The 17540-nt window shown below is 34.6% G+C and overlaps 2 protein-coding genes and 1 pseudogene across 3 annotated transcripts; 2 read left to right on the top strand and 1 right to left on the bottom strand.

Moving 5' to 3' along the window:
* Positions 1-11: 11 nt before the first annotated feature.
* Positions 12-4616, top strand: LOC122140033 (dendritic cell-specific transmembrane protein-like). Of its 2 annotated transcripts, XM_042741628.1 has the most exons (4): positions 12-458; positions 1351-2421; positions 3182-3514; positions 4033-4616. In XM_042741628.1, the coding sequence occupies exons 2-4, from the start codon at positions 1360-1362 to the stop codon at positions 4090-4092; spliced, it is 1455 nt and encodes a 484-aa protein (XP_042597562.1). In that variant the 5' UTR covers positions 12-458; positions 1351-1359; the 3' UTR covers positions 4093-4616. The 2 variants fall into 2 exon arrangements, with proteins under 2 accessions (XP_042597562.1, XP_042597560.1); XM_042741626.1 differs by lacking the exon at positions 4033-4616 and having other exon boundaries at positions 3182-4019.
* A 525-nt stretch (positions 4617-5141) lies between these two features.
* LOC122139929 lies at positions 5142-12683 on the bottom strand (annotated as a pseudogene).
* A 1872-nt stretch (positions 12684-14555) lies between these two features.
* Positions 14556-16975, top strand: LOC122140034. Its single transcript, XM_042741629.1, has 5 exons — positions 14556-15065; positions 15285-15395; positions 15483-15626; positions 15812-15925; positions 16031-16975. The coding sequence occupies exons 1-5, from the start codon at positions 15017-15019 to the stop codon at positions 16225-16227; spliced, it is 615 nt and encodes a 204-aa protein (XP_042597563.1). The 5' UTR covers positions 14556-15016; the 3' UTR covers positions 16228-16975.
* Positions 16976-17540: the final 565 nt, after the last annotated feature.

Here is a 17540-nt window from a genome sequence, read left to right as displayed (position 1 = left end):
GAAAAAGGAAAAACTCATGTTTTGTAGCATATGTCAGTGGTAATGTGGTAACATATATACATATAAATGTATTATTTTCAGAAGTGTAATAATAACATATCTAAGTTTTTTATTCAGTTATAGTTGTATTGTAAATGTAGTGCTATAATTTTGTCCTAGGGAAATTTGTTTTGTTTTCCTGTTATCAAAATCATCAAGATACTTAGAAAGCGAGCATGCAGCTTTCCACAAACAACTAAATTACACTGTTTTTTTTTTTTCTTTCTGAAAACACATTAATCATGAGGTGGATTTTGTCAGTGTTGCTCTGTGGTTATGAGTAAGTGCTGAGATGATGGCTAAAAAGGAAGTGAACAACTGAGGGATAAAATCAGCTTCCTCTTGTTTTACTTTAAAAAGATGAATGCTGGACTGTCACAACACACTCGTGAGCTGACAAGACTGCTGACAAATAAAAGGTAGGTTAAACACTGAAAAATATGTTAACTGAAATACCTGCATGACTGTTCAAATCTGAAGATAGGGTGTTTAAGCCATCACAAAATCAAATGTAGCATTATAAGATAGACTAAATTGTATTAACAGATTATTTGCTGCTTTAGTCAATATAATATAAAATGTAAGTATCTGTTTAATGCTGTCAAATGATTAATCACGATTAATCGCATCCAAAATAAAAGTTTTTGTTTACATAATATATGAGTGTGTACTGTGTATATTTATTTTGTAGGCTATATATAAATACAAACACATGCATGCATACATTTAAGAAAAATATGCTATGTTTGTATATATATATATAGATATATATATATATATAATATAAATCTATATACATGTGAATATTTTCAAATATATATACTGTATGTGTGTGTGTATTTATATATACATAATAAGTAATACAGTACATATATTATGTAAACAAAAACTTTTATTTTGGATGTGATTAATCATTTGATGGCACTATTGGTGTTATACAACTTAAGCCACAAAGACAAATAAGATAACAAAATAACCACGTGACATCTGCAAAATGGAATTCACTTTTTTGAGACATTTATTGCAATTGAACTTAGTCTCATCATGCTGTCCAAATATAACAATATATCTATTGTTTTATCATCTAAACAAATGTATTTTTGTTAAAGGTTTTACTTATATGCTTGTGCTGCTGCATTACAAAAGAAGTCACTTGATTTTATATTTTATGTCATCTAATGAAATGATAAAATTTGTACGTGTGGCTTAAGTGTCTAAATACAGTATGTTTTGGGGCCACTATAGATCAAAATAATGCAGACATTCTAGGGCTAATTAATAATTTTAATATCTTTGTTCCTGTAATTTCAGGTTAGTGGTATGATGATGATTCAAGCTAAACTGCATCAACTGGCAGGAGGACTACGACGGGTCTGGTCCAGAATATGTGGTCTCTACACGACCAACACCACAAAAAGCTGGAAGGAAAAACTTCTCCTCCTGTTGTCCTGCTTTACCACCAGCCTCATTCTGAGCACCTTCCTCTTTCTCATCCTCCACTTTTCCTTCAAATGTGTTCAGGAGGTCTCGCTTCCCTTTACTTGTGTTTTTTGTATAAGCTTAACACCAGCCATGTATTTCTCAGAAAGGATTCGCTGTTTTGGAGCCTTGATTTTGATCTCAATGGGTATGAAACAAGTGAAGAACATTCTTCTCTCTTTAGGAACCAGTTCAGTGATTTTCTTCAACATCCAGAACACGTTGCGGAACATGAGACTCCTTGCAAAAGGCCTCCTCTGCAACTTGGAGGAAAAGTTATTGGATATTAATACAGAACCCCTCGGGAATTATATTAAAATGCTGAAATGGGTGGGAAAGCAACTTAAAAATTACTTTACAAACTTTCAGTTGGGGAGTTACCATGCAGATTTCAAACTAAAAGCAAAGGTGGACTCACAAGACTTCAAAATTCACCTCACCGAGGCAGAACAGGCTTTAAACCAGACCGCGCAAAATGTGTTAGCACTGACCAAAGCTTTGTCTTCAGTAGGAAAGATACTGTCTCCAACATTAGGTCTTTTATGTCTTGTACTTCTCACTGCTCTTTACCTGAGAAGATTTCATGTAGACAAAAGGTACAACAACCAATACATCACGAAAACTTTCCGTTGTTTTGATGAGCGGCAAAGGGAAAAGGGAAAACCGCATGTCCTTCCGCTGACCAAAAGCGAATCAGAACTTTACACAGTGACTCCGTCCATTCGTCCTACGGGTCGGCGATGGAAAGCCATGATCAAGTTCAGTCTTCCCATATTCACTCACTGTCTCACCTGGCTGGTGTTTATCAGTCTAGATGCCCTGATTTACTGGCTTATTGTAGTTCTGAGCAAGCGGCTCGGGGAACTGGAGCCACTTCGTGTTCCTGTGGGAATAAAAGTTCAGGTAAACAAAGAAGTTCCAGTATTGTTTTACGGATTCTTTGATATGTTTTTCCTTTAATAATTCACTAAACTGAGTGTGAACAGAACTGTAGAGCTAAACTATTGTTTACGTAATCTGGTTATAGATTCCGGTTGCACTTTCTGTCAAAATTGATTAGCATTTCAAACAGGAATAACCATCATCATTTTTTTTTTTTTCTGTTGTGTGAAGGTAACCTCAGATATTTTTCGTATAAAAGCACAGTGGGCAAAGAATCCTTACACTCTTTTATAATCAACCATCTTAAGGCTATATCCATGAATGGCAATGTATTTGACTGTTTATGAATGTACCCAAAATATTGTTCTTGTTTTGGTAAATGCAGTCACTTTGGTTATAGAATCCCGATTTATTCTCATTCATAACTGAACTGTGTGTAAACTTAAGAAAAGACAAATGTATTCTGCAGCTTTGTGAACACAAATATCTTAATTTCTGTAGGTAGGTTTAAAGTGTTAATTTTTGAATGAATGTAAATTTTGTTTTATTTCATTGTAAATTTTATGAATTTATTTATTTGGTTTATATAATGTAAATTTTGAGGCAATGGAGAAGGATGTTTGTTTGGATGTTGTTTTTATGAGTTCTTTATGTTTTTTTTTTGTTTATTTTTTGTGATCTACAGAAGAAAGGAAGAAAGTCACACAATTCCAGAGGGTTAGTAATTGATGTCTGAATTTCATATAATTATTTTCTTTCCATGTATCCTTTGTTTTTAAAGGAGGCCACATTATTTCTAGGTTTACCTGTTGAAGAAAATGCAAAAGGGGCAAACTTTTCCTACACGGTGTCTCTGTTTGAGAAGAAGTGTTTGCCTGAACCGGAACTGTGGCTCTATCAGTCTCTGGTTCCTCTGTCTGTCGTCCTGGCCTTGCTGGTTGTTCTGATTCTTCTTTCATCACAGATGGTCCAGCTCAGAGTTGTGCTATCTGAGCAGTTTTTCTCAGATGTCGCAGAGAAAAGAGCTGCCTATCTACATGCAAAGATTTTAAGAAAGCGGTGCAAAACTAAAGCAGAAGAGCATGAAGGAGCTCTGGAGACTTTAGCCATGCAGGTTGGTCACATGCTTTCTACTAAATACATTCAAACAACCTTAAAACCGAATACATTTTCTTGAGTGTGCAAGATGTAAAAACTTGTTTTAGGAGAAAATATCATAAATCAAGTTTAAATTTATTACCCCATTTTCAAATAGTTCTTCTTGCTTTCAGAATAAACCTCACTCAGTATTTAAAATTTACATTAAAAATTAACAGTGAGGTAAGAACAATGCATCTAATTTAAAATATATTCTCTGAAAACAAGTCTTCAGTTTTGCTTCTCCAGAAACATACAGTAGCAGAAGGTGTATGTTGATAGCCACTATAATGTTAGAAGTGCAGCATTGTGAATTGTGTTGTGATATATGAAACAAAAAGTACTATGTGTGAAATCAAACATAAGTAGCTGTAAGCATCTGTATTCAAGTTCTTGCAGATGATGTTTTGGCCTTGACTGTTATACTGTAAACTGTATAAGCAAAATAATTTATTTAATTATTATTTAATTAATATTTTTTGATTTTTATTGCAGCCCAGTTTTTGGTGCCCCTTACTTTTTCATAAGCACAGGACAAACCCTGACGCTGTTTAAATAGGCTTGAAGTTTGCAACACATCTGTCTGTTGATCAGCCATAATTGCAGGTTTGACATGTTGACAACACAACATTCACACTCCTTTTTATCAAAAAGTGCACCCTTGCATTGCACTGTATACAGAAAGTAGGTGTTCTGTTTGTGATGACAATGGATAATGGCAAATGGATAATAGGCCATGGGGCCCTAGTGATCAATTTGTGCTGTATGGAAAAAGGAGGCCTAGTGGTCATAGTTTGTGACCAGGGCCATGGTTTTCATTTTACTCTTCATACGTTTTAAACCTGTATCTTACAGAATACAAAGCATGTAGACATCCTTTCAAAAGTGTTGGGTTGGTAAGATTTTTTAATGATTTTGAAATACCTTCTTCTCACCAAGGCTCTAAACAATATATTATTACAATTTAAATAACTCTTTTCTATTTTAATATTTCACGTAATGTATTCCTTTGATAGTAAAGTTTAATTTTCAAAAAACATTTCTTATGAGCAATGGTGTAAACAGTTAATATTTACTTGTGTATATTTGTATATATGTATATAACATTTATTTGAAATATATATCTTTTGTAATATGGCTTTTTGTTTCACTTTTTATCAATTTACTGCATTCTAGCTGAATAAAAATAGTTTTTCTCATGAAAAAAAATCATGTCTTAGAGTCTGATCATGAGCATATAAAAATGTATTAAAACATTTTGTAGCTAAAAAATTTTTTTGACAATACTGTACGGGTGATTCAAAACCCAAAACAGGAGAATATCAGAACTGATCATTGTTCATCACTAATGCATAAGTGGTCCTTCAGTCATTCCTTGCAGCACCATTTTTTTCTCTGTAGATGGTTCTTGAGTTGAGTGTATAGATTTTTTTGGGTTCTCCAGAGCAGTGCAGTGGTTTCTGGGTTCTTTACAGAACTAAAAAGTTCTTTGTGATGCTTGAAATGTGTCTTCTATGGCAAATCCCTTTTTTGGTTATAACTGGAGTCTTTGTTTTTAAGAATATACTGCAAATTCATCATATAAAACATTTTTCTTCCATGATTCAGGATCTTTTCGGGGCTATGGGTATTATTTCTCCAGTGTATGGTTCTCTGCACACAGTACAGGGCTTTCCAACCTAAAAAAACCAAGACACTGTCATTAACCTCAGTTCCTATAGCCCACAATGACCACATTTTTAAATTTTAGAGGATGCTGGGCAGCCTTATAGCAGAGCCCAAACTTGCCCTACCTTTTCCCGCTGATTAATACTTTTATACACAAATTCAGAAAAGGGTTTCCCTGGGATGTATCGCCCCATGCCCGGTTTTGTTAACAGTTGCCCGTTTTCATAAATCACCTTCCCCTTGGAGATTGTGACCACTTGAAGCCCATGACATCGCATCCCCTAAAAATGTTATAGTCCACAGCCTGGTGGTGAGTCTTTGCTGAAATCACCCTAAAAACAACATAAGATTATGCAAATTGACTTACTAACTTAAATTTATATATAAAGTAAACTATTTAGTTTGTGTGTAAATAAATAAACAAATACATTTATTATAATAAAAATAATAATAATAAAATAAATAAATGCATTATCATTAGCATGCACTGTAGGCCCTAATCGTAATATATTAAAACAAATGACTTTAATAAATCAGCAGAAGGACCTTTGAGCCCATTTACAGTGTAAAATGGCACACTACAGTTTTTCAGCCCAAATCTGTTGTTTCCCATATTCAGCTTTTTTTTTTTTACCATTCTATTGCTGTATCAGCACAGTTCAAAGAATGAGCTCTGAGTGGCCATCTGTCTCCAGCACTGAGACAAACCAGCAAAAACAAGAGTTTTCCAATTAACATGACAGCTATCATCTTAAAAAGCTAATTTAGAAAGATAGTAAAAGTTATGTATTCCATCAACTGACACTGTGCAAAGGATATTAATTTTAATACCGTATTCCGCTTTACTAAGAACTTGTCTGTGCATAAGTTTCCATTAATTGATTTATGAATAAAAATTGCATACCTTGTGCACTATACCATTTCATGCTTTTTATTTTTGCATCTATTTTGCTGTGAAAGACAATAAATATTCCTGCATTTCAAAATGATGAATGCTACAGTCCCAAAATTGAGGGTAAAGGTTGTACTGCTTGCCTAAAATATTGTAAACTCATTCTTATCTTCTGACAGCTTTTTTTCTGACAGTTTTTCTTTTACAGTTAAGTTTTAATTTATGTTGCTTGCAGAAAAACACAGACTCCTTGGTTTCTAAAATGATTATAAAGCTGACCACACATTCTATATTGCTGTGTGAACTTCGGTAAAGCTGAAATATGTAACATTTTTGATGTTAAAATACTTTCCAAATATCACAGTTTGTCTTGAAAACTCTGTGTGGAACTATGAAAATGTCCTTAACCTGTGCTTTGGCTTTGTTAATCAGTGACTGACGAGGGGCATATAACTTATTGAACAGTGGTGTTTTGGAGCCTAGGAATAGGCTAACCCTTACAGGCAGTAAAATCATAACACTTTATCCTAATAATTAGGCCTATCTGAAGGATGGATAATCATGCAGTTTCACAATTGAATTAACTGTCAGTACAATCAAATGAGAGGTACAATTATGAGAAGCTTTAAATCTAAACTTAAAGTGTAGGTTCATGCAAGTATTGTGGACAGCTGTCTTGCTCTCCATTATTTTCCACTAAGAACATGCATCCAATTGACCCTAACTGTCTAATATGGACCCAGAAACGTCACCGGTCTCTTATTAGCACATCTTACACAAGAGCTCAGTTCTTATTAATGCAACGCTGTTATGCGCTAAATTCCAGCACAATGCTCCACGCTGCTTAACTCACATCAGCGGCTGGTTATTTGCCTAAAGGGAGCTAGCCCAGATTCACGGGGAATATGAGCAGCAACGTGGCCCAATTACATAAGACCCACGGCCGTCTGCTGTTTCCGTCCTCTCCTCTCATGCGTGCGCTTTATAAACGACATGTTTGAGCAGGAAGAACGCTTCAGTTTCTCCATTTATGGTCACGTCTTTGCAGCCGGTCCGCTGTGTTAATGCTTTGTCAAGGCAACATCTGCCTCAGTACTTCCAGCACCTATAGAACATATACATATGACCCCATTCATGCAGAAACATGCTTTCATCCCAGGTATTTGAACCTACACACATTACATTTCAAAGCATTTTTAGTTTTTAAGCAAACTTTGCCGATATATTTTACTATTTATGTCAGGTCCAAATATGTGACTAAGGAGGACCCTCCAAAACTGAAGTATATGGATACAATTTTTTAAAAATATGTCAAGTAGATTGGCTCATTTCAGCTGAATAAGAAAAAAAAAAAAACATAGCAATTAAAGTCATGTGAAAAGCTCAAACATTGCTGACTTGTTCAATTACAAATAAACTCAAGCACTCATGAAATGAAGATTTGTAAAAGCTGAAGCCCATGAAATGAGAAGGCTGGATTTTGAATTATACAGTCAAAACTTTATGCCATATTACTGTGTAACAATAAGGCTTTGATTTTGAAAAGTAATTATTAAAATAATAAGTAACTACATGTGTGCAGTTTACATTATACAACAAAATATCCAAGTCTCGTCAAGGCACGTTTACCATGTACCTTATTTTTGAATTGAAATTGTGAAGTAGTTTTCTGGGTTTTGATGTCACATCTGCAGCAGTAGACTTTGTCTTCATATTGAATGTCTGTATTTTGAAACAGGGCTCAATATTCATTAGAGCATGTAAATGAGGTCACATGTATTCTAGGCTGCTGTGAGTTACCTGGTGGCCTCTGGGTCCCATATGACCAGGTCTGCATCAGAACCTCTAGCAATTCTCCCTTTTCGAGGATAAAGGTTGAAGATTTTTGCTGCGTTAGTACTGGTGACAGCTACAAACTGGTTTTTGTCCATTTTTCCGCTGTGCTGGGGAAAATAAAACCACAAATTGTGAGTTATTTTTGTGGTCGCTGTACCTCACATCCAAGAATGAGAAAGCTAAAGGTCAGCGCTACACATAGATTTCTATCAGAAGCACTGACCACTCCCTTTTCCCATATAACAGACATCCTATCTTCAATACCATTGACTCCGTTTGAGATTTTGGTAAAGTCATCTTTCCCAAGGGCTTTCTGGCACACTGAGAATGTGCAGTTATCTGTTCCTATAATGCACATTATCATCTCAGCATTCTTGATGTTTTAATATTCTCCTTTTTTTATCTTGCATGCATGACCTTTTGTATTCTATGGAAGAAAAGAAAGTCATGCGAGTTTGGATGTAAATGTAGGTAAATAATGACGTACTTGGCCAGCAGGTCCATCAGATATCCAGGTTTACTGGAGTCTGGTCTCATTCGCTGCAGATTTGCTCATGCACTACATAGAGCAGGCAGTTAGCGGCATGGGTGATAGTGATGGTGCGCTGTGTGCCCTCAGCCTCCACTTCCTCCGGACAACACATGTCATGGCCCTCAGGACCCGTGATGCCCAGAGATAGCATATGCTTTGCATCCTGTGTGGTTATATTCACAAAAAATCTAATCTATACATGCTCTAAAAGAGACAGCCATCAACAGTACTGTATTTAAGCAGATGACATCACACATCAGCATAAAATTCTTCAGATTTAGCAACTATAATATATAGATTCTTAATAATATATAGCATTTCTGAAGGAAACAGCAGTGCTTGCCAAGCAGAAAAAGAATAGTATATAGTTACTATCTAGCTACTACTATTTTCTGAAGATAACGGAAGGGTTGATGCTTGCCTTGCCACAATGCTAAGGTTTTTGTTTGTGGTTGCCAGGTCATTCATATGTTGTTGCTAAGGTGTTCTAGGTGTTTTAATGCATTCTTGTTTTGTTATCTGCCTCTAGTGTCATAGGTGGTTGCCAAGGCATTGCTATGTGGTGGCTAAGATGTACTGAATGTCTTAAGTGCTTTCTTATATACTGTAGTTGTTAAGGTGTCTTTAGTGAGACTATTTTTAGTGCATTCATATGTGGTTACTAGGATGTTGCTAGGAAGTGGTTGCTCTGCTAATGTTGTGGGATGTTACTAGGTTGTTGCTTACTGGAGCACTCCAAGAGAGCTCAATGTCAATACCCTGTCATTCAATTTAAGGGGGCATTTACACGACACCGTTTTGTTCAGTGCTAGTGTGCTTATTGTTGTTACCCTGTAAAACCCAAATTAATAGATTAATTAATTTGCTTTTGGATAATTAGTGAAGGCAGGTGTTACAGTTTACTTAGAAGCTTTTAAAAACCCTTGTTTTTTTGGAGAAGGGAATAGAGAAAGGAGACTGTGTGGATGCTGAGAGGATATAGTAAGTCTTTAAGAATTTAATTTAAGGTTAATTCTCATTTAAGAGGAAGAGAGAGGAAATAGTGTTTTGTTCTTCTGGGTTTTGAATCTTTAATTATCTTTTGAGATACCAGTAGTCTAGTACCTACAGGAGAGGGGTCTTTAAAGTTATTGTTTAAGATATGTGTTTAGTATTTGTCAAGTCTGGTCTTGACGCGTTCTATCCTACAGTACCTGAGGCTCTCACTGGCCGATTTGTTATAGCTACCTCTTCTCCCCGTGCGTGATTTATACCATAGTCTTTCTGGAACTAGTGAAAAACATAGCCACCCTAAAATACAGATTCATAAACTCATTTATGTATGTGCTGCCCTCCAGTGGAATTATATTTCCCATGCTTGTAATCGTCACGTGATTTGTTCGAAGAATGTCAGGATTGCAAAATGTATTTCAGTGACACATTCTTTATAAATTGCCTAAATGTGCACTTTTAGTGGCATTTCATAATAAACTCTAACCAATCTAAGACAAATCTGGCTTTTTAGGGCTTTTTGCTACATATTGGGCAATTTACCATCTAAAAATAAATGAGGTCATGTCATAAAAATAACTGGTTATTATTAGTCTCTTAAGACAATCACATGAAAAATAATTTGACACTACTTTTGATCTTTTGATCATTTGTAAAAATGTCACTTCACTTGGTAGTTTAAAGGCACAGGCCAGTTCTTGTGTAACATGGCTTGTTTGCTTAGGGGCTGATCAGCTTTGCATTTAAAGAATGATTTACAAGAAACACCTGCACACTGGTTTTCTCTTCTTAAATCATAGTGAAGTTTAACTCAGGGGTGAAAGGACAGAGCTTTGAGGAAAAATCCCTTTACAGACCCATGCTGATGCACCGAGTTTCTAACCTCTGTATTAGAAAAAGAATCAACACTCTTAAAGAATTTTTATTACTATCTATGGTTACACAAAGAACCTTTAACATCCATAAAACCTTTCCATCCCAAAAATGTTCTTTTCAGTGTAAAAAAAGTTTTTTTTTTTTTTTTTTTTTTTTTTTTAAATGTTCTCCACTGTAAGAAAAAAGGCTTTTCTAAGAACTTTTCACTAAAATGTTCTTTGGGGGAAATGGTGGTTCTGTGGCAGTGCTGTGAAAACACCCTTTTAGAACCTTTATTTTTAAGAGCGAAATGTAAAAAAAGAGCTTCTATCCTTCCATGAACCATTCTCTCCTCATACTTGCATCAAGTTTAATGTTTTAGGTTACCATTTAAGGTTGTACTGTATGTCGTTTGGAACTTAATTCCATGGTAGATTCCTAAATTTAGTGGTAGCAAACCAGATGCGGAATTGTTATTTGAGGATGTACTGTAATTATAAACTCAGAATACTTCTCACCTCTGCAATAAGGTCGCCATTCTCTGCATGGACTTGAGCTATTGCTCCGATCTCTTTACACTGGGCAAATATGGCATAGAGCTCATTGTCACGTAGCATGAAGACATCTTTGTATGCCATGAACATTTTAAAAGAGTTGACACCTTTGTCACGAACAAGAGTCTCTATTTCCTTCTTGACCTACAGAAAGTCCCAGATTTAGATGTTAGTGTTAATGATGTATCACATTTAGAGTCAGATTAAAAACCCCATGTGATTCCACCATGAGGGAGGACCACCATTAAGTAGATTGAAACCGTTTGTAAATTCATATTTTCATAAAATGTTCATAAGTTTATAAAATGATTGGTTGCAAATTTTTAATCCTTTTTTTATTATTGGGCAAATTTCCTTTAGTGCAACTTTCATAACTAAAATATAATTTATCTTTAAATACATGGTAGTAGCCATAAAGTGTCATCACAACTTTGTTTATTTAATCACAAATTTTGCTTGCTTTAAAAAAAAAAAAAAATCACAGCAAAAACAAATAGATTAATACAAATTTCAAATATTAAACTGTTAAAGACAGTCAGTAATAGAATAGGAACAAACAAATCAATTAGCAATAGCATAAATAGGCTACAATTTAGCATAAATAGGCTTTTTTTTGAGCATAAATAGACTACAACTGAACCAAATTTCAGGTACAGAAACTGTAATTAAAAGTTTAAAAACGCTGCATAGTTTTCTTTTCATCAATAAAATATAGATTAATCAATCAAAGTTATTAAATATATTCATTTCGTTATTTTTCTCAATCAACATTGTATTGCATTACATTATGTTTTTCCCCCCGACCCAAAAATTAAAACTATGAAGCTTTAATCATAAAACTAAGCATTAAACATCAGATTACTAAGAAGATTATTATATTATCAGATATATAGAGTGATATTTATATGCATTTTATGTCAGTAGTCTGCTGTACTGTTATAAAGATTTCATCTTATTTTTTGCCCATATATATATATATATATATATATATATAAACAATATCTGCACCAAAATGCAAACCTTTTTGCTCAGTTTCATCCTCTGAATAATACGGATGACCATTTTTTCCTCAAGTATGAGCTCCATATTTATACTGTATCACTATATGGAACATAAAAACCTAAACTAAAATATGCAAAAAAATCTTTCTTTTATATTTTGTACAGTTCTGCTAATAGTTAACACATCAGATGGCATTCAAGTGATTGTAAGACAATTAAGTGACTATGTCAGTATGCTGCAGGTGAAATTTGCATTGTGTGCAAAAATACTGCAAATTCGTCACAGTAAAGAGGGGAGACAATGGAAGGAACAACGAGTAACGCATTCGAGTGGGTAGATCAAAGTTTTAAATATACAACCTTCAATAATGGATTTTCCCAAATGAGCTGCTAACAAACATGGCATCAGTTAAAATCATGAGACTAATGAGTTTTACAGGGGCTCCAAACTGTAATTATGTTTAGTTTAAATGTTTATATTTAATTTCAAAACTTAAAATGATTCATTAAAATGAGTTCATGAACGATAATGGCTGCACAAAATGCATTTCATCATTTGCATTTACCTTGGTACCGGTATGAAAGTCATCCACAGCTGTGGTGCCCATGAATGACAGCTCCATGTGTGTGTGAGTGTCTATTCCACCCGGCAGCACGAGTCTGTCTGTGGCATCGATGACCCGTGTGCCAGCTGCTACCTGCAGATCTGAGCCAACTGCACTGATAACTCCATCTTCAATAAACACGTCTGTCATCTCCGAGAAATCCTCATCTACCACCTTCCCTCCTTTAATCAAAATCCCGCTTTGAGTTGTCATATTATTGACTAACTAGCTAACGCACAAACAATGATTAAAAAGAGTCCAAATTATGCTCTGTAAAAGATTTTTTTTTTCTTTTCAGTAAACATGTAAACATTCATTCATTCATTCAATTCATTCAGTACCTTTATGTGCCAAATCAACATGGGTTTTTTTCGCTTCAGCCAATTCTGTACGAATATCCACCCCGACTTCTCTTCTCTGGCACTCATTAATAACTTTCTGTGCCACCAGGTCAAGATTTTTCAGACCATTTTTTTCAATGTTTGGATCCAGTCTGCTTTCAAACTCCAATAAAAGCTATTGACAAACAATAAATAAAATAAAAAAATAATTTTTGCAAATGTTTACTTTGAAGTTAAAATTTGGAAACTATTCACTAACAGATGCCATTTTAAGAGCTGGATATCGTGATAGTATATCTTTTGTGGAGTGATGTTTCATGTATTCTTCCCTCTCATTCCTTGTCCTTGCCATGCAGTCCTGTAAAAGTCAGATATTTGGTGTTTTCTTTGAGCTTTCTGTTCCCATTTTCTCCAAGTGGATTCCTATGCTGTAATCGTCTTCTCCTGACTCAGCCTATCCACAGACACAAGCATTTATTTATTAACAGTAAACTTTAATCCTATTCTTAATTCTTGAAGATTATTCTATTTGTGGCTCTTACCTCCTCAGACCTTGGTTTCTTTTGATACATATCTTGGATTACAGAAAAATCCTCAGTCTAAAAAAAAACAAACAAAAAAAAAACATTAAAGACATCCATTAAGTATCCATGGAGGTGTCACTTTATTTGGCATACTTACATCTTCATTGATTGCCTTTTTTTGAGCATCACCTGTCTTTTGAATGCTTGGAGAAATCATCTGGTTCTTTACTTTGCTTAATCTGCTACGGATTTTATTTACCTCTTCAATATCAACCAATGGTGATCTTTCTTTCTTCAATTAGTTTTTAAGCATCTCGTGCCATGACTCCTTAAATGGAAACAAATAACACAATTAATGCTAAAACATGTATCACCTGCAAGATAACAATATCAAGGAAGTACTAAAAGGTTTTGAAAAGGAAAAACTCTGTCATGTTCTTACATACAGGGCAGCTGTGGCCTAAAAGTCAGAGTGTTGGACTAGTTACCCGAAGGTCGCAGGTTCGAGTCTCGGTGCTGGCAGGAGTTGTAGGTGGGAGGGAGTGAATGAACAGCACTCTCTTCCACCCTCAATACCCATGGCTGAAGTGCCCTTGAGCAAGGCACTGAACCCCTAGTTGCTCCCCGGGCGCTGGATATAGCTGCCCACTGCTTCGGGTGTGTGTTCACGGTGTGTTCACTTCTCACTGCTGTGTGTATGCACTTGAATGGGTTAAATGCAGAGCACCAATTCTGAGTATGGGTTACCATACTTGGCAAATGTCACAACTTTCACTTTCACTTTCATATCCTCTTCCAGTCCTGTCTCTCAAAAACTGATATTTCGTAACAAGGGCTAAACACACTTGTTGGATACCTAAACAAAAATTGAATGAATGAATAAATAAATAATCCTCCATCATGCTCTAAAATTACTCTTACATATTTACAATTACCATGTATACGTGCACATTTGATCTCCATTTGCTCTGTCCTGTTGATGAAAAAAAATGTCTGCACTCCTCATCAAGTCTTTTTTGTATTGCCATTGGAAATTTTGGTAGCTGGTAATTTGCTGGGCAATGTTCTGTGCTGAGATTGACCCATGTGGAATGCCAAATGAAGTCCTAGAGAAAAAAAATCAGAGAAGTGGTATGTTTGTGGGTTTCAATGAGGTGCATCCTGTCATTTTATAAACACCAAAGTAGTTCATGCTCTATCGTGTTGGAAATATGCCCTACACCAAACTCAACAATAGGAACAATAAAGTGCTTGATTGAACATCTTACTTTCAGCTGTTTTGAAAGGCAAATTTGCCTCAGTAGGCTATGCTTAAGATCATCATTCAATATCTCAACTCAAAGCTGAATGTGCATAAAAGTTTATATGCAGCAATAAAACTAGAGCTACTTATCTAATAGACCTAGGTGTCTTTGCTGATGTTCTGATCTTGGAGTAATGATAACCTGACATGACCAGTTCCAGTAAATACATCTATTTGAATATTCTGTTTTTCTTCCTTTTCTTCCAAATGCGTCTAATTTGAATTAGATTTGCCTTAGATTTCAGCATAATTATGCTGCTGCTTACTTGCGTAGCTACAATTTGGAACTGATATAATTCAGAAACTACAGTACACCTCTTGAAATCAGACACATACTGATTTGACCCTGTTACTTGGTTTTCTTGGGATCTTTCAGCCATGAAACTGTTCATCACTCTGGTTCTCATCACTGTTTCTTTCTCTACAGGTATGCTATGATTTACTTGTGTATCTATTTATGTTTACCATTTAACATTGTGATGCTTTTATATACATTGTTGTTGTTGTTGTTGTTGTTGTTGTTAAAATTCTATATGTATGAACAAAACTTATGAACTTTAATAGTAGCCTATGTAATTTTGTTATTTTATTTAAAATTTTAATGAAATTTTTATGTGTGTTATATGACATTTTCTTTATATTTCAGTGCTCGCACTGAGATGTTACCAGTGCAAATACAAATACAGTTCATCTGAAGAATGCAAGCAAAATCTAACAAAATGTCCTCTGCAGTGTGGCACCGTTACCATATACAGCAGTAAGCATTACATGATTACAAAAAATTCATAAGTTGAAGAAGTTTTTTTTACACAATCTTCATATAGTTTTTTAATTGTCTGTGTAGATGGCGATACATTATATAACAGTAAGAAGAACTGCACAGATCCTGCCTTGTGTGTTATTGACAGCATACATTTTGGGCAAAACAAAACAGTCTTTAATCCCCAATGCTGTGACACTGACCTCTGCAACGCTGAAGACGCACCAGGTACATAGATATATGAGAATAGACATTTTACAATGGTTGTATTCCATATTTTATTTTTGTAGTGTACAAATTTAGTATCAATTTAATGTTAATCTGTTCTCAAATTAGTTCTGTTTTGATTAGTCTCTGCATTGCACTAACTAGCCTACTATACTCCTTTTCATTCTTTCTTATAATATGTGCAGCAATGCCACGATATTCCAATGGGATGATGTGTTACGCTTGTGACCTATTTAGTAGAGACTGCTCAAAAATTGTGACTTGTTCAGGTTATGAGAACAAGTGCTTCAGTATAACAGGTGATTACAGTCTGCATTCAAAATGAACAGAACTGCTTGTTTACTTTTATTTTTCTGTCATGTATACCATAACAATCTATTTTTTTCTTTTTTTTTCTTTTCCAGAACGTATAACTGGCATAAAAACAAAAGGATGTGGGAACGAGATAATCTGTGAGAATAGTGTATTAAATACTCTGGGGTCTATGGTTGGTGCTCAGACGACATGCTGTGCAGGAATTCTGTGTAACAGCGGTCAGTGCTTCAAACAGAGTCTCTTCCTGCTGCTGCTGGTGCCGCTTCTTTCTCTCTTTTCCTTCTGAGATGTTTTTGGTTCTCTAGAAATTTTTTGTGCTTTGTAGACATCCAGTAAGACTTTATTTTTTGGTAGTAGTAAATGAAGTGTTTCTATATAATCATGAATCATGATGGTGCTAATTTTTTTTTTTTTTTTTTTTACTTTCTCTCTACTGGTTTTGGTAAAGGAAAACGTTCTTGGTTAATTGAAGATCATTCTGTCTTTATTTATTCAAAACTTATGACGTATTTTATTCATGAGGGGCTATATAGGGTATGTGGTTACTTCAATTATCTGTCATTTTTATTCATCATGTCTCCATCAGCTAGCTGTCCAGACTGGATTTGAAAAAATTCTTTTTCAGACTTAAATACGACAATCCACCATAAAAAAATAAAAAATAAAAATAAATAAATAAATAAATGATCAAATTTAAACAAAGAATGAAATAAAGCATTTTGAAACCATTTAAACTATTTCAGTTAAAACCGTGTCATTTAATTTACATCCACACATTACAACTGTCCTTAATTTTTTTTCTTTTCTTTTCTTTTCCCAAATGTTAATGTACTTGGCTCTTAAAGAGACATCATCAAGTTCAGTGAAAAGCTTGCTTGAAATGAGATGTGCCCAAAACAAAGAAAAATCAAGGCAAATTAAGGCAAATATCAGCTGTGAACAGACTACTTTCACTTTACACAAATATTCAAATGACGCAACGTCTTTTGTTTGGGTCTGAGACTGAAGAGAGGACAATAAACTCTAAAATATTAGTGCTTCATCAAAGCTGCTTTTTGTTTAGACAACAGGTGAACATAAACTTAATATTGATAAAATACCTATTAATCAAGGGTCTGACAACAAACGAGATTGAATGGCAATATAATTTATAAATTCATATATATAATTTTTAGACAACATTTGAACATTTTAGTTTTTAAATTCGATAGATTGACGCATTTGAGTGCTAGATAGAATGACGCCCTGCATTCAGGTTAAAATGAGTATAAATAATGATCTTCATATATATAATTTAGCCGTTGTTTTTTTTACTATGAATTTCGAGCTGTACATAAGCATATCACAATTTCACTTGTTCTTTTGGCGATCAAAGAGATAGACCAAGGTTTTTTTTTTTTTTTTTTTTTTTTTAACTGTGGATATCGAGCTGTACATCAATATACTGTGATATCGAGCTGTACATAAGCACATCACAATTTCACAAAATATTTTGAAAAAAACAAAACAAAAATAAACTCAAATTGAGGAAAAAATATCAACTGCAGACCAACACTTGGACAGATTTACTGTGGGTTATTTGAAGTAGTTTTTTGTATG

The sequence above is a fragment of the Cyprinus carpio genome, chromosome B16, assembly GCF_018340385.1.
Source record: "Cyprinus carpio isolate SPL01 chromosome B16, ASM1834038v1, whole genome shotgun sequence".
Classification (NCBI taxonomy): Eukaryota; Metazoa; Chordata; class Actinopteri; order Cypriniformes; family Cyprinidae; genus Cyprinus; species Cyprinus carpio.
The sequence above is the reverse complement of the archived record's forward strand: the minus strand, read 5'-3'. Positions and strand labels throughout refer to the sequence as shown.

What these genes read in the sequence shown, in the direction of transcription:
- LOC122140033 (XM_042741626.1), top strand. Translation starts at nt 1,360, where the DNA reads ATGATGATGATTCAAGCTAAACTGCATCAACTGGCAGGAGGACTACGA. An exon ending in CTGTGGGAATAAAAGTTCAG is followed by an intron (nt 2,422 to 3,181) that starts GTAAACAAAGAA and finishes TTGTTTTTAAAG; the next exon opens with GAGGCCACATTATTTCTAGG.
- LOC122140034 (XM_042741629.1), top strand. Translation starts at nt 15,017, where the DNA reads ATGAAACTGTTCATCACTCTGGTTCTCATCACTGTTTCTTTCTCTACA. An exon ending in CACCGTTACCATATACAGCA is followed by an intron (nt 15,396 to 15,482) that starts GTAAGCATTACA and finishes TTGTCTGTGTAG; the next exon opens with ATGGCGATACATTATATAAC. An exon ending in CAAGTGCTTCAGTATAACAG is followed by an intron (nt 15,926 to 16,030) that starts GTGATTACAGTC and finishes TTTCTTTTCCAG; the next exon opens with AACGTATAACTGGCATAAAA.